The sequence below is a fragment of the Oculina patagonica genome, chromosome 4, assembly GCF_052425735.1.
Source record: "Oculina patagonica isolate OP01 chromosome 4, crgOcupat, whole genome shotgun sequence".
Lineage (NCBI taxonomy): Eukaryota > Metazoa > Cnidaria > Anthozoa > Scleractinia > Oculinidae > Oculina > Oculina patagonica.
This window is the reverse complement of record NC_135761.1, coordinates 20,190,480-20,214,439: the sequence shown is the minus strand read 5'-3', so window position 1 is coordinate 20,214,439 and position 23,960 is coordinate 20,190,480. Positions and strand designations below refer to the sequence as shown.

Here is a 23,960-nt window from a genome sequence, read left to right as displayed (position 1 = left end):
AGATCAACGAGAAGAAATTCTGGAAGAAACGCCCGCGCTTTACTGCCCAGCGGATTTCCATACAAACTCGGCCGAAGGAATGGTGACGAGTTGAAATTGCACATGGCGGATTGTTGTGATTTGGCTTCTTCGATCGTGTTCTCGATTGAAATTTAAGCTTCTTTAAAAGGGAATAGTCTATTTCGTCCTTTTATATCTACTTGTATGCGCAATGCCGAAAAGAAGTTCTGATCAGATTGTTCAAAACAAGGAGACGATCCCCAAAGAGGTCGGTAGAAAACTTCTGAAATTCACGTGTTTGCTCTGTGGTCAGCCAAAGTTTAATAAGTTAAAAGTTATAATTGAGTTTCTGTTCTTTTAAGGCCGAAGGAAATCTATTTCAGTTTGATAACAATCGCCCAGATAGTTTCAAAGAGGATGCAGACTCATCGGACAGTGAAGAAAGCTACTATTCTGGGTTAGAGAGTGAATCAGAGACGTCAGAAAATGAAGAAGATGAACAGGATTCGGTGAGACTACAATACCTAAATTTATCGAGATAGCAACTAATAATGTAAAAAAGATCGACCTTGCTGTCCTTATTGGCTTAACATATGAGATGTAAATGTAATATACAAAATGTAGCTAGGCTGCAAGACTACATCAGGGGTATTTTGTAGAATGTCAAATGCCGAGTACTTATTGCAGAACACTGAATGGGCTGTGACTTAAGGTGGATTTACACTGACGCATAATTTTTTATGTGCGTGACAACTTGTGTAAATGTGTATGCAAGTCATTCATCCATTGTCTTTAAATATTTTCACGCACATTAAAAATTATGCGTCAGTGGAAATCCACCTTTAAAGTGGGACGGGGACATGGGGACTGGGACGTGAGGACGCATGTTTGAGATGCCGGACAAAGGCCTGGACTCAGGGTTGTGGGTTTCAGTGACGTGGGACTCAAGGATGTGGGCTCAGGGATGGGAAGGTGGGGACACAACATCAGTGACACGGGGACATGATAACCAAACAGATTTGAACCAGTTTTTGTGTTGAATGTGTAAAACACAATTTTTCCAGAGGTGTCATAAAAGAAAGATGTGCGTGACAGTTGATTTGGGAGTAGACGTCAACGATTTTGGTTCCATGTCTTTGCTTGTCAAACCGAAAAGGTGAATGCATACATGTCACCATCCCCGATGTCGCGTCCCCGTCCCACTTTTAGTCACAGCCCACTGAACGTTACTACCTTGACCCATCCTAACCCTAAACCTAGGTGTTAGGGTTTAGGGTTAGGTTTAGTGTTAAGGTCTAGGGTAGGCTATTAGGACTATTAGGGATTTGCCATTCTGCATTCTGATTTCACTGTTTGGCATTCAGAAAAATACCCCTGCCAACAGGACCACAGTCCAATTAGCCTGAGGCCTCAAGAGGTCTAAGATTCCACCCAAAGAATTCAATACTGAATTGACATAGATGTTGTGATTCAATTTTACCCTTGTACAAATCAATACTTCCCTTTGTTCTGGTGTATGGTAATATGTGATAATATACACCTAATTGCAATAACGTTGTCATAGAAAAAAGCAAAAAAGAAAAAAGGTACCGTAAAGTTCCGTGTATAAGCCGCACCTTTTTCCACTAAATTCAAGTCAAAAATTGGGGGTGCGGCTTATCTACGGAAACATCTCTGGTTGGAGTTCTCAAAGGCCTAATTAATATTCATAAAAAACTTCTCAAGACGTCATTGAATAAACATATAACAACCTGAAAACTTTGTTGTTGTTCACTACCTTTTAGTTCCTCTGCAAAGCTGTTTGCAGTAAAGCGTGCCAGTCACTTTGAATCATGTCTTTCCGCCGCGTGCGAGAAGGCACCGAGATAAACGCAAATACTCACAAGGCAAATGGCCGACCGCTTCGGTTTTTTATTGACCTTCACAGCAAATACATCTGCTGGATTAACAAATTCTTATTCTGCATGAAGTTTTTATCCTGTTGCGGGTAGCAGTTTTTCCAAGAATCTTGAAATAAAAACGTGGTTTCTTCCGAAGAAAATGCCGCCATGTTTGTTTTTAATGCCCAGACTCCTCTCTACAATTCAGAGCTTGGCTACTAAGCATTTATCATTCGCTAACGATTCGAACGAATTACAAGTGTTTTAGGCCTAAAAGTTTAGAAGTGATAATCTCGAAAAAATGATATCAAGAGAGCATCCAAGTTTAAGATATTGTGAACTCAAACTAAAAAGGAGGTATGACAAGTGAAATTTAGCTTTCGTGAGACTTAATTTTATATTAAACATTGCAACAACCACCGCGTCAGTGTATCGAAACCGTGCTTGTTTGCCCTTGATTGTTTACCAACAGAACTTCACTTGAACTTCAAACTTTATGGTCTGTATATTTTTTTTTTTCCAAAATTTGAGCTTCCAAATCGGGGGTGCGGCTTATCTACGGGTGCGGCTTATACACGGAACTTTACGGTAAATAGGAATTAATTAGCTTAGTTTCATAACTGGTAGCATTTACAGAAATTTCACGAGTTTTATCTGCACTTTTTAAGTCCACATTTTTATGCTGTAACAAGATTTGATTCGTATTGATTGATTCGTATTTTGAAGCATTTTGAGGCCATTTGCACAAATAAATTTCATGCATGCGCTTAATTAATTCCCATTTGACTTTTTAGTGCAGAATGCACTATTGTGATGGTTTGGTGGGCAGTCGTCTACTAAACCCCTCAAGCGCTAACGCACTATAGTGTAAACTTTTAATTGCCAATTAATTAATTAATATCAATTAATTAATTATTATTTGTGGAGGGGGTAGGGGGTGGGGAGCACCTGACCGTACGCCCCAGGTAAAACGTGGGACATATCTACTTTACCTACATATGAAGATTTCAAAGGTATTAGTCCATGGGCCCAGACCCCAAAATTAGGCATTTGGTACCATTCAGAGGGACAAATGCTATCATATATTTTTCGAATCCTTGAACATTCTAGTTCATTTTGGTATGTGATAGCAATTCCAAAAGAGTAGCTTTCTTGCTGAAATCACGTGATTTCTGACGTCATCTTTCCAAAATCAATGTTGCATTTTAATGCTCGAAGGGTAATGAATAATCACTTTATCGAAACTTCAAGCACGTAAATGTTGTGAGAGAGGCCTGACAAAGTACAGCAAAGGCAGCTGATGCTAGTCAAGGGCTTTGGCCGCACTTAAGGGTTTTTCTCTGTATGGTTTCCATGGCAACAAAGCCGGATTGCAATTTAGACCTCTCATATATCGAGATTGATGTTGAAATTTCAAAATGTGGACCAAGTTTTTAAATAAATCAGGGAGAAAAAAACAAGGATTTGTATTTTACAATACGGACAGAGTATTTGAGGTTAATAAGGGTTATACTGATCTCTCTTTTTTATAAAAATGAAAGCATTTTGAGCCAACAGATGCGCGCGAGAGGCGGCCTCATTTGACTAAAGCGCGTGGAGGTTTTTATCTAACGTCATTCAAATTACAAATCTTGCCGGTGTATCCTATAAACTCTTTCTTTCTACATATTCTTGACATAAAGAACATAAAAATCTTGTAAATTTGATATCGATTCAGTGCTTTGTTTAGAGGATAAAGCATTTTGACATTTGCGATGTCCCGGATGAACGTGTTTCTCAATTGTCACAGAAAACGTGTATTCTTCATTGTGTTGTTCAATTACAGAAGCGATATCAATTACAAAGTAATATCTAAAATAATTTTAAGTGAAGGTGAATAATATTAAAAATTGAACTGCAACCAGGATGAGACATAATAAAAGTGTAAAATAGCGTTCTCTGGTTTAAAAAGTTAAGAAAAAATATGAGCTTTCGGCTATTTTACTATAGCCTTTGACGAATGTCACTAGAATCTTGGCACACTGCCAAAACTGTCGGCGCAGACAATAACTCCAAACCGTTACCAAGACAATATTCTATCTTATTGTAATTCTTAATTTGTCTTTTTTTGTCCTTTTTTAGCTTTTTACACTTCTATTGTATTTTAGTTTTTTTTTAATTATTTTCACACCCTCCCTTGTATATATTTCCAACCACGCGCTTTATCTTTTTTACATTCGTCAAAGGCTATAGTAAAATAGCCGAAAGCTCATATTTTTTCTTAACTTTTTAAACCAGAGAACGCTATTTTACACTTTTATTGTGAATAATATTAATGGAAGAATTTTCTCGACTGATGATACGCATTTGTTTGGCCGCCCTATTTGTGCCCCAAATTTAAGAGGGAAACAAACATTAAGGCTGCATACTAAACACTGTTTTGTCTCAAAATTATTGTCTTAATAACTCGGTTGTAAAGAATGCCACAGAGCTTTTATTCGACCTGTTCTACAAACCAATTCCTCTCTCCACCCATGTGTATAAATGGTACTGGCGAAGTTACCGCAGGGGGATAGCCCTGCGATGGATTAGCATCCCATCCAGGGGATTAGCATTCGTGCTACAGATACCGGGACAAGCTCCGGCCTGATGGGTCACTTGGCTCGATCAAACACAAATTTTGTCTACTTACCATAAACCAATAGTTTTCAAGGACGTTTTTCATACGAACAAACAGTTTCTATAACATTGATATGACCATGTTATGACGGGTCTATTATTTCTACGAGAAATGATAAAAGTCGTTTTCAGTGAAAGCATGGAAACTGGATACAACTCGAGATCATAATTAAATAAATTCCGAAGTTCTTTAGACAGAAGAGAACAACTTAACTGAGAAGAAAACACCACGAGTCGACACGAGCAACTTACAGCGTGTTTGGCAAACTTTCGAAACCTGTGAAATGTGGTAGTGTATCTCACAAAATATTCGGAACGAGACGGCATTCAGGCTTGAATGCCGGTTCTGACTAAGAAACAACGGTTAACGATTCTGACTGAGAAATTGTCGCTGTTCCCTTTCTGAAAAATTAGAACATCATAGAACTTAAAGCTGTCTAGTCTTTTCGTACTCAACTTCATTCCGTTCTTAAAATAAATAAATTGACGTCTTTGAAGAAAAAATCTTCCGAAGAGCTCAAGAACAGGAACTTCAAAAATTGTGGCTTATCAGCGGCGGGCACATTGACCACATTGTTTTTGGGCACTTCCTCCTCGCGGACTGATATATTAGTCAACCCAGCCCAACTACTTACGTTCTGCTTTTCTCACTTTTGCACCAAGGTGCAGTTAAATTCAAAGCAACTTTTCTTTCTATGCTTGCTCTATCGTCTGTTCAATATTATTCCATAATTTTCTTACTCGAGGATTACAGCGCTAAACCAGCATTAGGGGGGGGGACAGGGGGGTCTGAACCTCCCGCCTCCCGTACCTTTTACTCCCGCTTCCCGTACCATTTACTCCCGCCTCCCGCCCCTTTCCATAGCTGTTCTCTCTTGTTTGTTCCATGTCTATTGCGAAATATAATGAAATGTTACGAAATTTCACTCGTTTTCTCCCGGGTCCCAACACCTTAAGAATCCCGCCTCCCGCCCTCTCTCCTCCCGCTTCCCCGCCCCTTTTCTCCCGGGCTCCTGCCTTCCTGTCCCCCTCCACAGCATTGTATACAGGGATTTTTGCAATGGTTAAAGTGTCTCTTGCTAATTTAGCCACTGTCACTGAGGGAGATGGGTTCCAAAGTGTCAGGCTTGGACAGCGATACCACTTACCCTGTAGGACATTCCAGAAAGGCAAGGGAGGTGTTATTCTGAGGTAGTGGTTTTTTATTTTCTTGAGTCAGGACAGGATTTGTGGAGACAAAGTGCCGTTTTAATTTCCTAATTGGGAGAAGGACATATAGCTCCCTCCTGGGCGGTTTACACTTCCAATACAATATCAGAATGTAACTCAAGTTCTTCTGAAACATTGACTACATTTTTGCACAGCTCTCACGGCTAGGGTGACCCGACCAGCCTTGTCCCCATGCCAGGCGTTCTTTAAAGGTGTCACTGCTAATGAGCTGAGAATGCCTAGTGAATAGGCTGTGCGGTCATGTTATTTGAACAGCTTCTTGTGAAATAATTGCATATCAAATGTACTAACTAGGTTCCTTAATTTCATCGATACTGTTGCATTAGGTGCTGCTCCCTTATTGTGATAATTGATGGTAAAGAATATGTTGTACCTCTGGCCAGCTGTAGTCAATTACAAACAGTTCGAGGAGAGTTGGAGGCCTTTTGCGTCGCCAATCGCGAAAAGGACAGATAATGACCGGATGATGACAATGTTAAGCAAGTTCTCAAAGTGCATTACACTCCCGAATTCTTGTTTCAGCTCTGTTAAATGTGCTTTTTAGTAGTGGAGTCTTTGATCTGTGTGACACCAAATGAACGCGTGCCGACAAAATAACATCTTTTAATTTAATTGTAACTTTAACAATCTTAAATTCTTCAAAAAGTCAAGCATTGTACTCGATATGCAGGAGTAACTATTAGCTGCCTCCTCAGCTTCGACAACTTTGCTCACAATGAGAGCGTACAGTCTTTCGACAGTTTCGTCTGCTCGAAAATTTGAAAGGCTCTATATTTTTTGGAACGTTTCATATATATGCTTTTCTAATTACATTTTTTTTCTAATCATAGATTGTGTTTTCGCATTTGAAGATCTTCTTTTTCGGTGGGGTTTTAACCGCCTCGCCTTTATTTCGGAGCTTATCTAATTCCCGCATTAACGGCAACATTTGCGGTGATAAAACATAGAAGGAATTTCCCTTTCTCCAGCAATATTGAGGACTGATTTCAATTCAGTCTCCATCTATTGTGGTGCTTTTAAATCGTCGCTGTTGTCATCACTGCAATAAATGACATGTAAGGGGTTGATTTTTCACCCCACTGAAGCTGAATGGTGTTTCTCCGATGTACAGAGGATTTTAAGGTAAAAGTTGAGGTGCGGTGACTACTGCCTACAAAGGACGCATCTGTCTTCCATATTTTACGACGCATTTTTATCATTTTGGTCAGTCAGTGACGACTCTTCCGTGGTTATATTGACATTCTTTGAGTTCGCCACGCGTTCTCCCACCCCACCAACCAGGTTCCTTTCCCTATTCTGCGCACCTGTCCTCGCATTAGCCAATCAAACTTGATTACAGGAAATATCAGCGATATATTACAACTTCTGCCGTAAATGCCCCAAAGACGTTTTCATTGGGAATGCGGGAGACATATTGACTGAATCCTTTAGGAAAAATCGCTTTCAGGTCCCATACCACAACAGAGACTAACTGTACCTCTGATGCCTCAGCCCATTCAATTCAAGACGTCCTTGTTCCATGGTGCAATGAGGTTTAGTAATGAAGTATTTCCGGACAGCGCAATGTAATATCTTTCAATTTAAAGCGCTTGTTTCTCTTGGCAACAACCACTATTCCTTTTTTTCTGTCATCTTTCACACGCGCACGTGCCATCTTGGCGGGCATCTTGGCGCGCGCAAACAGTTTTGAATTATTTGCGTACGACTGTAGAGAACAAACTGTGTTTTCCAACATAGTTGTTAGCTTTTCCGAAAAAAGACAGCAGTGCCCAAACATCAGGAAACCAGTACCGAGCTAAATAACGTCTGCGAAACAAATGTTTATTTCAAAAATCAGAACAACATTGATACCCTTTCGCGCCTCGCGAAATATTTCTGGACTGATATTGTAAGTTAATTGTATAAATAATTCTCTTTTAGATTCCTTCAAAATTGCCAAAAATAGTTTTCTAAAGTTTTTAATACAATGTTAATCTTTTTTAAGAGATGTCTTTGTCCTTTTCTGGGGATTTAAATCGAAAAATTTAGACCAAAATAACCGCACACCTTCCTAAGGCAAAGCCGCCGCCATCTTGGATTTACCCAGAATGCAATTCAGGACCTTCAAACAGTATTTTGTTCTGTTTTAGTGATTAATTCAAACTTTTACCAATTTATTGAGAGAACTAGTTAATAATCATGTTTCCAATACTGCAAGATGAAATTGAGCAAAAATAGACCATAATAAGAGTTTTAAATTGTATTACAACTTTAGCCTCGTTTTCATGCAGAAGGAGAATTTTATACTCTTAAAAAATCCTATTAAGCTACTCTTTCGTGATTGCTATCAGCTCAATTTTGAAACTCCTTCTGATGCACTTTAATCTGATACCACTCATAATTTGTCCCTTTGAATGGTACCAAAATGTGCTCGGGCCCATGGACTATATATATTTGTTTCAGAAAACCCTTTGCTCTCCTTGTGGTATTATTCTTTCTAGAGTAAAGTACTTTGCGCCAAACGAATGCGCATATCTACGTTATTTTCATGTGAAGATTTCAAACGTATATATTTGTTTCAGAAGACCTTTTGCTCTCCTTGTGGTACTATTCTTTCGATAGCAAAGTACTTTGCGCCAAATGCATGCGCAGATTCGACTACGTTTTATTCTCAGGAACATTGCATGCATCGCGCGTTTGCGGTTGGATTCCTGCAGACTCCGTAACGCCAAGTTAAAACTGCAAATTAATTAAATTAGATTTTGAGACTTTCACAGCGGTTTCGTAATTAAGCATGCAAAAATAAGCAGGAAACAAATATCCAAGCTGTAACGCGCTTTTAAAAACCTTTCGAAACAGATGTTTTTTTTTATTTGATTTGTTCTTCACTTTTCGAGAAACGTCTTTCGAGCAGTTGAAACCGCAACTTAATTAAGTTAAGTGAAAAATTGGCTTAATTATTAAAAACAAAACAGCTGCCATCGATGCCAAATTGTCACGAAATGGCACGTTCTTATTCTGTTGCCGCTATCGATGATAGTTCATTCGATTTTAACTTTAAAACATACCGACTAGTCTTTAAAAGGTAACCTTATATCTCCCAATCTGAAAAACTATTTCTTGGATTTATCGATAATATCTGCGTTATAATTAGTTTTATTAATTAAAGCAAAACAACTTCAATCGATGTCGCCCTGTTTGCCCTAGAAATGTATCAAGTTACATATGTTTTCGGCCAAAACAAGTGTTGCGTTACATAAGTTTTGGAGAAAAACAAACGTGTCATGTTACATTTGTTTACACAGAAAGGAAAAGTATCACGTTTGCTGTTTTGACGTCTGAGAAGTTTTTCTGTTTTTTTTTTCTTTTCTTTTTTTAACCAGCAAAGATGAAAACTTTTCCCAAGTGCGACCCATACCCAACTGAAAATCAAACCAACGAAAGTTAAATGTTATCTAAGCCTAGTGCCATAATAAATAAATAAATAATAAATAAAGACTTTATTTAAAAATGAGGGTAACACTAAATAGCAAAGCTAACAAACCTGTGGCCCTCCCTCCCCCTGTGATTTTCAATGCGGCAGGTTCCTACTTAATTAAATTAGACTCATGTTACATAAGTTTGCACGAAAAGTTAAAGTATCACGTTTACTGCTTAAAAACTCTCAAATTAACGAAAGTTAACGTAAAACACAACGGTTCAAATGTTTGAAAACTTCCTTTACTAAAAAAATCGACTCTTAATTGTGTCAACTGGTCGGCCGCGTGTGTGAATTTTCAATAAGGGAAATCTTTCTCCCGGATGAAGGTTGTCGCGTGATTTAGTTGTCACGTTTGGTCTTTCAACATCTTACAAGTACACATGAAACAGCGTTTCAGACTGAAAGGTGAACTCATTTGACTTATTCTCAAGCGAAATTACCCTGGAAAATTATTATCATACTGTCAATTATTGTTTGGCCATGTTGCATTCTGCACTGTCCTTTGAGTCTCTGAGTTCCTTTTTTCTATGACAACCTTATTGCAATTAGGTGTACATATAAAACAAAGGAAAATACCAATTTGTACCAAGGATAAAAATTAATCCAACCACAGTGTAGATCTATGGAGGTCTATGTGTGGTGTGTCTAATTGGTTGTTACTTTTGAACTTTGCTTGTGGGGTAATCATACAATCATCTGAGAGACTGTGGACGCACTGTAACCTAATGGTTAGTGCACTGGACCCCAGATTGAGCATTCCGGGTTTACACCTGGCTGGGGTCATTGTGTTGTGTTCTTGGGCAAGACACTTTACTCTCATAGCACCTCTCTCTATCCAGTGGTATAAATGGGTACCAGCAAACTAATGCTGGGGGTCACCCTACAGTTGTATGGTGGACTAGCGTCCTATCCAGGGGGAGTAGAAATACTCCTGGTCACTTCATGCTACAGAAACCGGGATAAGCTCCGGCCTGGATGGGCCACTAGGCTTAACACAGACCTCACCTTACCTTACCAATCTGAGAGACTACATAGCTGAAGTATAACATTGTAGTGCACAAAGAGAATGTTTGTTTACTTAGTAACTCAACAAAGTTTCATGACCAGCCTTAAACAGTGTATTTCTCCCTTCAGGGAGAAGAGGAAGAAAATGACAGTGAGTCTTCCATTGATGGTGATGAGGAAGAAGATAAGGATGAAGAGAAAGGCACTGAGAATGATCATACTGAGCAAAATAATAATCAGAGAGAGAAAATTGAAAAGAAACTTACTGAAGCCTTAGATGAAGACAATACATCTGATGAGGAGGTATTGTAAAAAAAAAGATTACTGTTTCAAACAAGAATGAAAAGTTACATACCCTGTATCTCATAAGGGACAGACCATTTTTATTTTCAACTTTTCTTGTGCAAGAATTTTTTGATAATTGCCCTTGCCGCCCCCTTAAAAACTAATGGTCTGTCCCTAAACAGGCTCTACCACAAAACTGTTACTCCAAAAGCGTCACACAAGACCTGTCAAAACTGTTACAACTGCACCATACATGTATCATTTGATTCATACAAGCATTAAACATGAAACTTACTTTAAACATTTACAGTTATCTTTTGGGTGTGATTATATATAAATGCCTCAGATTGTTGACATTGAAATACAACACTGATACATTGGCCTACTCTACAATTTTTTACTGTATAATTTTATATCAGGATGCTCGAAACACCATAGGAAACATTCCTGTAGAGTGGTATAACGAATATCCACATATAGGATACAGCTTGGATGGGGAAAGAATTCTAAAGCCTGCCACTGCTGACGAGGTTAGTATTGATAATGCACAGAACATCATTGGTAGTAATGATTGTCACGTTTCCACAACCCCAAAGTTTACAGACTGTATTGTATTGTAAGAACATTAGGCCACGTATTCAGAAAGCCGAAGGATAGACCAGCGATTAACCGAATGGCAGGAATTGTTTACAAAGTGAAGTGCCACAACTGCTCTTTTACGTACATCGGGGAAAGCAAGTGCTCGTGGTCCTCGCGCGGAGCCGAATTCGAACATGATCCAGGCCGCGCGAGCAATAGCGAATCAGCAATCAAACAGCATGCTAAGTCAACGGAATATAACATCCATCCTAAGGACGCCCAGATCCTCGAGCGTGGCGTAGTCAATTACAGCAAGAGGCTTTTCTTGGAGTCGTGGCACTCCACTTTGGACAGCGATGCTATCAACGAACGCAAAGCTTTTCCTCGCGCTTATGTGCCGTTAATTCAAAATTAAAATGTCACACTAACGCACGGATTGGTAGCACAAGCTCCAACAAACTTTTACTAACTCTGATGAAGGTGAACAGATGTCACCGAAAAATTTAGAAAAGAAAAACAGATCGGCTTAAAAAATCTTCTTTAAATGTATTGATATTATTGTCATGTTTTGCCTTATTGTTGTGTTCTTTCTTCCCTAAATTGATTTTTTTATATATTAAATTTTCATCCATGTGAATTTGTTTTCAGCTGGATGAATTCTTGTCCAAAATGGATGACCCTAACTACTGGTAAGCATTCAGCAACAGTTATAAAATGTAATTAATAACTCATAGGCACGCAATGCATGCAAAAGGATTGCAGACCTATGATGCTGAAAAATTATTAACAGACCTGTATTGGAATAATTTTCAGTAGTTCATGATATAAGCTGAGTTTCAAGTGTGTTCTTTTGGCATAAACACTGATAAAAAACAGTTAAATCAGTAACAACACTTTGTTACCTTATTTTAACTTATGAGTTAACTTACATGTTAAATATTTTAATTTATTATATGGAGGAGAGTGTTTTACTGGGAACTAAACCACTCGTAGATTCCATACCCCACTCCATCTGGGACCCGAGTGGCGTATTTTCCGTATGACACTCTTGCGAGTGACATATCGCTCATTGACGTCACGATTCGCCCCATTTCTATTTTGCTGAATGACCTTGGTTTTGTGTCGTTTGTTGTTAGCAAGCATCGACACGAAGGTTTAATTTGTTTACTAAGCAACGAAAAAGAATGAGTTTTCCAAAAAAGTTAAGAATGAGTACACGATAATGAAAACCTTGACGATTTCAAGGTTTTTAGAGGGAATTCTTTGCAAGGGATTTCACCATTGCAAGATGTCGGAAAGAAGAAAACAAAAGCAGTTGAAAACTATCGATCGGCCTTCAAGACTTTGCCGCATCGGATTCAAGTCAAAGTCAGTAATGTTTTCAGTTCTTATGTGTTATTTAATAGTTGACAAGTATTTTGTTTGATCGGAATTCAGTTTTTAGTGTTTCTATATTCTGGGCACGGGTGCTTTGTATTTAATTTTCTATAAAAACGAACGCTGATTTGTAAAACTGGCTCGATTATTCGAAAACAATGAAATAAAAATCGGCAATGTCAACTACATCTGGTCTCCATATAATAAAAAGAACATTACACGTTGGCTCAAAGATATGAATTTTATGTTCTCGTGGCAAAAACGATATCACACTCGTTTGCTACGCTCACTCGTGAGATATCGTTTCTGCCACTCGAACATAAAATTCATATCTTCTCGCCACCTTGTAATATCCTCTATTTATTATGAGTTGTTGCAGTGCAAATAAATTGCATTTTACATAGTAAGTGTGTGATAGAACATAACATTGGGTCAATAATCAATATATTAAGTCAATATATTCAATAATAATCATGTACTGATAAGAATTTTTTATTGACTTCTTATACCAATAATAATATTATAATACATACTTTCACAGGAGGAAAGTACGAGACAAAGCAACAATGAAGGAAGTTGTTTTAACCAATGAGGAGCTAGATATAATTGATAGACTTCAAAATTCCCAATTCCCCAGTGCTGGATATGATCCATATGAGGTATGCATTTGATGTAGTACAATTTGTTGTGGTTTAATTTGTTGTCCAGTCCATTTTAATTCTTCTATTTCATATATTCATTTATCACAATCTAGAACAAATCAAAATAAACAAGAATCAAAATTGTGTTCCTTACTGGCTGTAAGATAATAAAAGATAATAGAGACATATTTACATTAAGGGCACTTGTTATATAATTTGTATTTTGTTCTTTCCCTCCTAACCAGCCCTATGTGGATTTTTTCACTGGTGAGAAAATGCTGCACCCATTGAGTAACGCTCCTGAACCAAAGGCACGACACATTCCATCCAAATGGGAACACAAAAGGGTAAGGCAGTCACTCTGAAGAAGGATGGTCCACTTAATATATGTTTTAAGTAGAAAGCTAAAAGTGACTCTAATTTAAAAGCGTTTTTTTACGATAGAGAAAACTAAATTGGACCGGACCTGAGCACCAATTTGTAGGCAAGGTTTTCAGTGGGTTTTTAAGTAGCAGGTTCCAACCAAAAAGTAGGCAGCTACGAAACACTCAGAACTTGATAACACACACTCAGAACTGACCTACTAATATTTTGAGTAGCCGGCACAGAGTTTGGAATAGACGGTGAAATGCGCTGGTTGCTGGCTTATTTTGACAACCCTGGTAGAGGGAAACAGTCAACTTTTTTAATTTGCACGGCGCCATAGGCGCCTTTCGCCCCACATAAAATTGACTGTTTTTCTACAAAAATCGTCTGGTCGGACCAATTTTTTGACAGGTCTGTACCCAATTTTCTCTATCATGTAAACACACATAGAATCTGCATTTGGAACAAAATGGTCCTCCACATTATTGCCAGTGCAAAACTCTAGCTTTTGAAGAAAAGCCCCCCCCCCCACCCCAAAAATTTTGTCAGGATGCCTCAACAATTTGCCCAAATCTGTTCAAACTTCTACATCAAGTGGGGCACTGTAAGAGCTAACCATGCTATACACTGTTAGAAAGTGGTAATTAATATTTAGCATGACCAGTATTGCCATTTTACCTAAACAGGTTATGAAGATCGTTAGAGCAATCAGGAATGGCTGGATAAAACCCAAAAAAGATGAAAAGGCTGATAAGCCGAGATATTATCTGATCTGGGACAAAGAAGATGACCAGGTTTGTTAACTTTAGGGCTCCTCACTTATAAAGGCTACTGCAAAAGAATCCTGAACTAACTTTTTGTTCTTTATTTTTCTTTTGTAGTCTAAACCACGGCATAACATGCACATTCCAGCACCCAAAATGAAACTTCCAGGTAATAAATGAATTGAATTCTTAATTTTGTTACAACTTTCTTTAGTTTGACATTTTGGGGTTGACGAAATCTTTGATATAATAGTAATCTTGAGCAGAGGAAGAGTTGAGCATACGAAATGCGATGCTTGTTTATTCAGGTTGTTGTTTTGGTATAATTAAAATTCTATGCTCAAGACCTGGGCAGGTAAGGTAAAGGTAAAGTCTGTGCATTATTTTGAGCTAAGTGGCCCATCAGGCCAGAGCTTACATTGTGTATAGATCTCAGTTTCAGAGCATAAAATGACCAAGAGTATTTCTACCCCCCCCCCCCCCTGGATGGGATGCTAGTCCATCGCAGGGTTACCCCCCAGCATTAAATTTGCCAACACCCATTTATACACCTGGGTGCGGTGACAGGCACTGTGAGATTAAAGTTTTTTGTCCAAGAACACAACACAGTGACCCCAGCCAGTGCTCAAACTTTTCACTCATTGATCCACTTGCCTAAACTTTTATTTTTATTAGGTCATGAAGAGTCTTACAATCCTCCACCAGAGTACTTACCAACTGAAGAAGAGGTGTGTATAAAAACAAGAAGCTTAAAGAAGCTTTTAATCACTGAACTTCAAAATTTCTTTTCAGTGGTCAGGATTCACAGTGTCTCATCATTATTGCATTTTTTCCTGCACAGATTGCTGCATGGGAAGCCATGGACCCTGATGACAGACCACAGAATTTTCTTCCAAAAAAGTTAGTGGTCATCTTCCTTTATAGTGTATTAAATTAAGTGGTTGGGATTTTTTCCTCTTAATTTTTAATTTTGGAGTATTTTATTACTACATTGTCCTTCACAAATGAAAAGATGTAATTAAGTAATTAAAACAAACTTTGCTTTGCCTTGCGATCTTTTCATATTATTAAGTGAAAAACACCACATGTTGAAACTATTTAAAAGTAGTTTCTTCAGGTAATAATAAGGTTAGGATGTGGTGTCTTTTGGCCAATTTACATGTAGTTTAAGTGTGATTACTATCTACATTTTTTTATTTTTTTTTTTAAGATACTCCAGCCTACGCCTTGTTCCAGCTTATAACAAGTTTATCCAAGAAAGATTTGAAAGATGTCTAGATCTGTACCTCTGTCCAAGGCAGAGAAAGATGAGGGTAAGGCTTTATAACAAATAAAAGCATTGATTTATGTCTGGTCCATCAAAGATTGTTGCTTCATTTTGTTGGGTGTACTGATGTGAGCCATGCAATGCACAGGTTAAAGGGAAGAACAGCTTCCAGAAAAACCTGTCAGCAAACTGTTGGCCAACTGGCGGCCAACAGTGGCCTAATGTTTAACCTGCTGGACTCTGGATCAAGCAGTCTCGGTTTGAGCCTTGACCAGGGGCACAAGGGGGTAGGGTTCAAACCAAACAAACTCTCTTGGGAGTAGTAATTGGATATTTTCTGGAACAGCACATTGAATCATTATGGTACATACATGTACATTGTAATTGAGATGTAAACTGTGCACAGAGCAGAGTGCAATGTATTGTTAGTAATTATTTGTCTTCTTCTCTTCTGGTAGGTGCAAGTTAACCCTGAAGATCTTTTACCCAAACTACCAAGGCCAAAGGATTTGCAGCCGTTCCCTTCAACAGAATCTATTGTAAGATAAAGAGCAAACTCTTAACATTCCTTAAAATAACTTAAGGTGATATCTTCGCATAGTATGAGCGGCAAAATTAAAATTCTTTCTAAATCTATTTATTTTGTCAAAGACAAAATTACAGTTTTTAGTTAATTAAATATATTTTGGTAAAAACCTACATGTATGCGATTAATAGTGGCATAGGTGCTGCAGTAACATGTTTTATGAACTACAAACTTTCAATGTGCGTGAACATTATGTACGTCTTTAGGTGTACAAAGGCCACACAGGAGTTGTAAGGTGTCTTGCTGTTGATCCATCAGGACAGTGGATAGCTTCAGGTACTGCATGGGATAAAATTTCTGACTCGTGTCGCAGTAAAAGACTATTAATAATAATTTTGTTTTAGAACTAATCAGAAATGAAAGGTTTCTTTAATCTTGTAATAAAGCAAAGCTTTGTTTTACAAAGATAACAATTCTCAGCCTCGTTTTCTTTCACTAAGGTGAAGGTTAGCATTTTTGCATACCTCTCGAGAGAAATTTCGTTCATAGGGCGTGACGAGAAAAGTGACTGTAAACTGACTTGTAGGGAGACTTACATGGCATAAATTGGAATGCAGTGCTAGAGGTTGTAATGCAGACTATAGATTTCAGTGGCAAATCCACCCCTCCTCTCACCTGCTGCCTGGATACATAGACTGACATTAGGCTTATAGTGGCGTTAGTGTCGAATTACTGTTCATGTTATTTTTTTCCTTCATTTAATCTACCACTAGGAGGTGATGACAAGGTTGTAAAGTTCTGGGAGGTGTGCACAGGTCGATGCCTCAAGACTTTGCAGTGTGGTGGTGCTGTGCACAGCATGGCATGGAACCCAAACCCCTCTCTGACTCTTTTGGCTATTGCTGTGTAAGTGTTCATTTGGATTTTGTACATTAGAGCAGTTTTCAATTGAGTGTCGTAAAACCAAAACCAAAGTAATCACTCTTGGCGATCACAAAAGACACAGACAATCCAGTGAACCAATAAATATGAAAAGTAAATACAGGTAGCCGACGCAAAGCGCGGGAAAAAATGCGTGAGCAAGTCACAATTGGTTTTGGTTTCACCTCCTGATTGGTTAAGGAAGTGGCGCAAGATTTTCAAACCAAACACTAAGCGTAGCTAAAGCCCAGGCCATAAAACGAGGATGACAGTTGATGAGAGTTCTTGTCAACTCTCATCGACTATCATCAATTCGGGCCAAACGAGAGAAAACTCTCATCGACTCTCATGATAATTTGAGCACGTTCAAAGTCGACAAGAGCATGAGAGTCGATGAGAGCGCATGGGAGTTTCAGGCCAAACGAGAGCGAGAGTTTGAACTCTCATCAACTCTCATCCTCGTTTGGCCCGGGCTTAATGCCAAACCCAAGTAAATACGGATTACTTCCGACACTCAATTGAAAACCGCTCTAAAAGCTATTCCCTATTCCTTGGGTGGGAGAGGAGGGATAAAATTTATACAGTGAGTTCTATCTTAGTTGGAAGGCACAGTCTCGTGGGAAAAGACTTCCCTACCTTCTCTGCCTTCTAAAATATTGGACAGGTGTTCTTTCTGTGTGAAGTTTGATTGCTGGTTCTCGTGGCTGAACTCTTATTGGATGCATTGAAATAGTCTCGTCAGGAAGCACATTTCTCCAAAAACTTTTGTTTCATTTCTTGCCAACTTGTCTTTATTGTACAAACAACGCATCTTTTCCTTGACAGAGAACACAAAGCCGTAATAGTGAATCATTCTCTTGGAGACAAACTGTTGTGTGCAGCCACGGATGAACTCATTGAATCATACACTCCTCAAGAGGAAGGTAAAGTACAAGGCTGATATGACACACGAGTGTTTATTAAAGGAGCAATGTCACGTTTTCTGATTCCTTTTAAATTGTAGGAAACCTCAAAATAATAATTTCTAACATAAAAAAAAAAGAAAAGAGTAAAACAACGGCGAAAATGGTACTGATAAAGATTTAGACAAATTTTGAACAACAATTTTGAAAACGTTGCCAATTTATTATTTCAAAATGTGTTGTCCGTGACATAGCTCCTTTAAGCTTACCGTATTTACTCCAATAAGCGCCGCGGCGCTTATTCAATTTTTTACGCCTCCAGTGCGGCGCTTATTCGAGGGCGGCGCTTATTAAAAAGTTTGACGCCACAAAGAATCTAATCCTTTACAGTAATTTAAATAGCGTATTTTGATTGCCAAAATTCGTCTCTTGCTGAAGAGAAAAAAGGCGTTAGCTGTCTTGGCAAAGATCGCGGCCTTCACAACATTTACAGAACTACATATTGTAAGAATGTTCCATAGAAAAACTAATGGGCGAGCGGTTAAACAAGCACTTTGAACTGCAGAACATCGCTTTCGATGGAAAGAAATGTTCAAGTTTGTTTTAGAGTTGCTTTGTAGTTCTATTTCTAGCGAAACGGATTTCCTTGAATAAGCGCCGCACCGGGACTGCGGCGCTTGCCTTATTCGGGGGCGGCGCTTATTAACTTTTTTGTCCGAAATGCGGCGCTTATTCGAGGGCGGCGCTTATTCGGGGGCGGCGCATATTCGAGTAAATACGGTATATCGGTTGTGTTCTACTAAAGCAACACTTCACTCTTGTACTTAATCGCATCTTTCTTCCATTCTACCAATCTACTTAACAGCTGGGAAAGAATCAGGTGTACAGTGGTCAGTTGCTAATGAGGAGGACTACAAGAATGGAGAACGTTTAGCTATAGAACACAACAAGGTAATGCTGTCTTTAGAGTGATTCACCATTTGGTCGCACTTGGTCTTTGCGTGGCCGTGATTGTTTCAGATAACTCGTGCAGTTTTCTCTAACCTATCAGAATGAAGATGTGGTCTCTATAGCCAATCAGGTGCAATCGTGATCACGCGAATTTTCCCGCGCTTTCATCTCCCGCCCTACCTGGGTCACCACGCTGGCACTGCTTTGTGTTGATCCCTTCAATCAATGGCTTATGTAGTTTTTGCTTTTTAACAGGTCATATCACAGATCACATGGCATGCAAAAGGAGACTATTTTGCTTCGGTTGTGCCTCAGGGTAAGAGATACTGTATTTTACTGCGGCGAACCACGATACAGCAAAAATCAAACTCGGAGTGTATCGGAATTAGTGTGGACAAAACGCGTTTCTCCATTTTTTTTTTTGAAAGTTCAATAACATTTGTATTAAAGATCGGATGTAGCGAACACATTAGAACGTTATATTGATTGAGGTTTGCACTGTACTGTTTACACCGTGTTTCACAACACGTTTCTAATAGCATGTATTTTCTCTTAGGTGGCAACAAATCTGTGTTTATACATCAGATGACGAAACGTCGAAGTCAGGTACATTTTAGCTAACATTTGGTGACCTGCATTTGCTTCAATTTTTGTAGTTTACTGGATTGGCCTGAGTTATTACTTTGTTTTTGGTTTACTATACTCAATCCAAAATCGCGCTAGTGGTACCCCACCACATGTATGTACGTTGGAAACGGTGAACGTGTTAGATGACACGTAAATGAGGCATCATTTTTCGGTCATTCTGACCTTGTGACTACCCCTATCGTCGCGACATGCCTTTCCACACAACAGAGCAGTTGACTGCTGGATGACCTGTAACTGTGGCCTTATCTGTAGCAATGCTATTGACTGCGTGTTACATGTAGTTGATGTAGCATAGCTTATCTTAACCGAGTTCTTTTTCTCTACCTATCAGTGTCCGTTCAAGAAAGCCAAAGGTCTTATCCAGCGTGTGCTGTTCCACCCAACCAGACCTTTCTTGTTTGTAGCTGTAAGTAATACACATAGGAACCCAGTGTCATCAATTACTGCTTCACTTTACGTATATATATATTTTTTATTATTAATACGACATATAGATTTGCGAGGACAGTGAATTGACACCAGCAAGAATCTTAGATTTGGAAGAAATAAATATAGCCACTGTCTGCATGCTAGCTGTGCTTTTAAAAAGTTGACCAATGGTGACTGCTAAGGGAGGTTGGGAGGGGGGCTACATTTGATTAGAAACCTCCCCTGGGGTGTAGCAACAGAGGAAACCTTTGAGCAGACTTTGTGCCTTTCGTGAAATGTGCAATTGCACATTCTGAGTTTCGTTCCTATTTTTACTGTCTCACATTTTCCTTTCTTCATTAGACACAGCGTTTTATCAGAGTGTACAACCTTACAAAGCAGGAACTGACAAAGAAACTCGTTTCAAATGTGAAGTGGATTGCTAGCATGGCTGTTCATCCCAAAGGTAGGCTTTTTGTAAAACCATTTTCGCCTGAGGCTCGAAATTCGTTTGTACAGATCAGTGGCGGATCTAGGGGATATAAATGCCTTTGGTAAAAGACATTTTTTTAAGCCCCCCCACCCCCCCCCCCCCCCCCCCCACTAAAATCGTTTTTGGTTTACACACGAAAAACAAAAGGCCCCTTAGTTCAAGGTCTGGACCCGGCAGTGCAGCTTGTTTCAGTGTTTCAGGGACGGCGGAGCCGGGGGGGCTTTAGCCCCTCCTACTTTTACAGAAAAAATAAAGAATTAATGAGAGAAGAGTTTCTAAAGGTCCCCACTTCAAGTCACTAGTCAGCCCCCCCCCCCCCCCAGTTGGAAAAATGCTCCGCCGTCCATGTGTTTGAACTTTCGCTTTGGACATTCAGAACTATTACTTTTGACCTTCGACGTCTTTTTTCACCTTTTTTTCAGGTGACAATTTGATTGTGGGAAGCTATGATCGTAGATTATGTTGGTTCGATATGGACTTGTCGACCAAGCCTTACAAGACACTACGGTAAGCGATCACGTCTTCTGGCGTGACAAGCAGTTTTTGGCTTCAAAAAGCTATTGTCACGAGACAGAGACTTTACAGTAGATTTTACGACTACTCTTAGAAGTTCAAATGCCAGGCGACAGTCGGTCTTATACGACGATAGTTGACAGAATGCTACAGTGTACCCTGGAAAACGGGCGGTTTAGCTCTTTGGAGCTCGGAGCTGGAGGGGCGTGAGACGAAGCGACGAAAATGAACCCGTCTCTCGCTCTTCGAATGCTGATTGGAAGCGAGGTTGTCATGTGCAACGAGCGTGATCGATGACGTCCCGCGACAAATCTTCTATGCCTTCATACCTGGTACATAAAGAAAGAACTGTCAACGCTAAGTAACTGTCAAGTTCGCGTAGTTTTTTTTTCAAAAACAACCTTTAGATGCAATTATTGCACCTCACTTTCAACCACTTTCAATACAAATGTTTGAAATATATAAACTGGAAGATTTGATTACATAGAATTCAAACATGAAAAGGTTCACGTCCTTCTTCCACTGACTTTAAAGGAACTCAGTCACGGACAACTCATTTTGAAAAGACTGGCAAGTTTTTTCAAGTTTGTCAGTCGTAATCCGTCTTAATCTTCGTCATACGAAACCATCCTTGGTTATTTTCGGGTTTTGATTACTCCTTTGTTGTTTTCCTTCATTACACAACTATTATTTTGAGGTTTCCTTCAATTTGGAAGTAATCAGAAAAATGACTTAAAATATCGTGACAATGCTGACCAAGTCCCTTTAATTTTTTCATCATTTTCAGGAGTCATAAGAAAGCTTTACGTCAAGTTGCTTTTCATCGTCACTATCCTCTGTTTGCGTCCGCTAGTGATGACGGGACGGTTATTGTATGTCATGGAAGGATTTTCAAGTAAGTGGTAGTCTTTCTCGACCTAATTTCACCGCGCGCTCATTCACTCTTTGAGTTACTGACCTCAGTACGAGGATCTGGAAAAAAACTATAGGGTTTTTGGCGTTTGTTCCCTAGAGCCTCGTAGTGTTTTATTTTTTCAATATCGAAATTGGGCTATTATGAAGTGCCCTTACATAGGGAAAATGGACCATACGTTTTCATCATGTGGTTACTTGCCCTTGTAACAAAACGAGTTTGTTCACCGCAAGAAGTGAAGAAAACACGTGTTGTTTTCCTACTTGTTTCTAATTCGTTGTTACCCAATCAAAAACTACTTTTCATTCAAAAACCGCCGCTTGTTTTCCCACCACTTTCTTACTGGTGTGGCGTGCAATAGAAAATAACTTCCTTTTATATGCTTAATTAATAGTTCTTACTTTCCCTTGTGTTAAGAAGCCACTTGTTCCTTTGCCTGTTAGTTGGTTAATGCAACTCTCTTTCATTCCAGTGACTTGATGCAGAACCCGCTGATAGTTCCTGTCAAAGTCTTGAAAGGACACAGAGTGGAAGGAGAACTGGGTAGGTTAACTGCAATGTTTGCAGTCATTATTCCATTTGTATGATTTGAGCTCTGACGCCTTGATAAATTACTGGAATCAGGGAAGTTTTTTTTGGAGATTTTCATTCTTTTCTCCACATCCAGCTGTCTGATTATTTTGTGAGTCCAAAGTAATTCATATGTAGCAAAACTGCAGCCTTCAAAGGAAGCAGCATGCCTTCCAATCCAGCAGTGTAGCAGCTTTCGTAAGCTTGCATTTATACTGGTCCTCTAGTGAGTGTAGCAGTTGCTATTGTTGTTGGGGCTAGGAACATTGTTCTAGTAGTTTGTTTTATTGTTCTTTTGTAGTATAGGAAGCCATCCATGTGAGACTTTGCGAGAACTGTGCCCATCACATCCAATTCTCTCATCTTCTCCTATGACAAATCATTGTAAACACTCCGAAGTTTTCTTGTACCAAGTGTACTGTCATTGTCTTTTCTGCAACTCGCATCATATCTGTAACTGTTCGTGTGTCTATTGCAGGTGTATTGGATTGCCAATTTCATCCAAGTCAGCCATGGATCTTCACTGCTGGCGCAGATCACCTTGTCCGACTGTACACGTGACACTTCTCTTCCTTCTCTACCCCAGACTACACTGAATGCCTCAGTCACCTGTGGTGAATTACTGTCGCGCGCTCAAACAGAGATCCCCAAAATCGATTAAATCTACGGGACTGAGTTGAGTCGATGTAAGCGTGATAGATATCGAAGTACTGACACTGTAGTAGCTTTTGGCGTCTGGTGAACACTTTCCAGTCGGAATCCTGTTTTTGGAGAATATCCTGAGCCGGCGATATTTGTCAGAGGTTGCTAAGGAACATGACGTATCCTGATGACGACCAACTGACGTCACACGCTTCAGAGAACTTGATTGGACAATAACATTCGTAAACTGTTCGGGTTTTTTTAATGAAGATTTGCTATAAACACTTGAGGAAAATGTAAATAGAGACCCTCGAATGCTTTTGCTGTGTAGTTATTGTTTACAAAGCAAGCCTGGTTGGACGCTAAGTGGCATGGGAAATTGTAATGTGGTTCAAAAATATAACATCATGGATTGGAAGTTGTCGCTTTCGTTCAAACTCACTGTTGAAGTAATCTGCTCCGTATTTTAACTTTCTCAGGAAAAGTCCCACTTATTGATTAGCTTCTTAACTCCTATGAACTGCAAGCTTTACTTTGTATTAATATTTCGCCTGGGAAGAAATGTAAAAAAAAAATGTTAATGTAATTTATTTACCCACGTGACACGAAAGAGCTCAGGAGCTCGTAAAGACGTGTACGTGCATCCGAGATCGAATTGGAATTTGGAGTGTTGGTTTTTGTGGAGAGAGGAAAACCGGAGAACCCGGAGAAAAACCCTCGGAGCAGGAACGAGAACCAACAAACTCAACCCACATATGGCACCGGGCGGTACCGGCCGGAACGACCCGGGCCACATTCGTGGGAGGCGAGCGCTCTCACCACTGCGCCACCCCTAATTCCCTAAAAGGAGCCTTTTACTAATCCTATTTCTGAAACTTTCACCTCTCATCTTAAGAAATTAAAAATTACTTTTTCCGATCTTTCCGAGGTTGAATATTAGACGTCATCAGTTTCACTGATC

The 23,960-nt window shown here is 39.3% G+C and overlaps 1 protein-coding gene across 1 annotated transcript; it reads left to right on the top strand.

The window, feature by feature from the left end:
• Nucleotides 1-2: 2 nt before the first annotated feature.
• On the top strand, nt 3-23,427 carry LOC144651680 (ribosome biogenesis protein bop1-like). Its single transcript, XM_078511629.1, has 25 exons — nt 3-268; nt 363-509; nt 10,363-10,536; nt 10,938-11,048; nt 11,746-11,786; nt 13,016-13,133; nt 13,361-13,462; nt 14,168-14,275; nt 14,363-14,414; nt 14,921-14,973; nt 15,087-15,145; nt 15,456-15,558; nt 15,971-16,051; nt 16,305-16,374; nt 16,812-16,944; nt 17,785-17,882; nt 18,727-18,812; nt 19,068-19,128; nt 19,369-19,418; nt 19,792-19,866; nt 20,232-20,334; nt 20,784-20,868; nt 21,662-21,769; nt 22,260-22,330; nt 22,836-23,427. The coding sequence occupies exons 1-25, from the start codon at nt 212-214 to the stop codon at nt 22,916-22,918; spliced, it is 2,229 nt and encodes a 742-aa protein (XP_078367755.1). The 5' UTR covers nt 3-211; the 3' UTR covers nt 22,919-23,427.
• The last annotated feature ends 533 nt before the right edge of the window (nt 23,428-23,960 follow it).

What these genes read in the sequence shown, in the direction of transcription:
- LOC144651680 (XM_078511629.1), top strand. Translation starts at nt 212, where the DNA reads ATGCCGAAAAGAAGTTCTGATCAGATTGTTCAAAACAAGGAGACGATC. An exon ending in AGGAGACGATCCCCAAAGAG is followed by an intron (nt 269 to 362) that starts GTCGGTAGAAAA and finishes TGTTCTTTTAAG; the next exon opens with GCCGAAGGAAATCTATTTCA. An exon ending in ACTCTTTTGGCTATTGCTGT is followed by an intron (nt 16,945 to 17,784) that starts GTAAGTGTTCAT and finishes TTTCCTTGACAG; the next exon opens with AGAACACAAAGCCGTAATAG.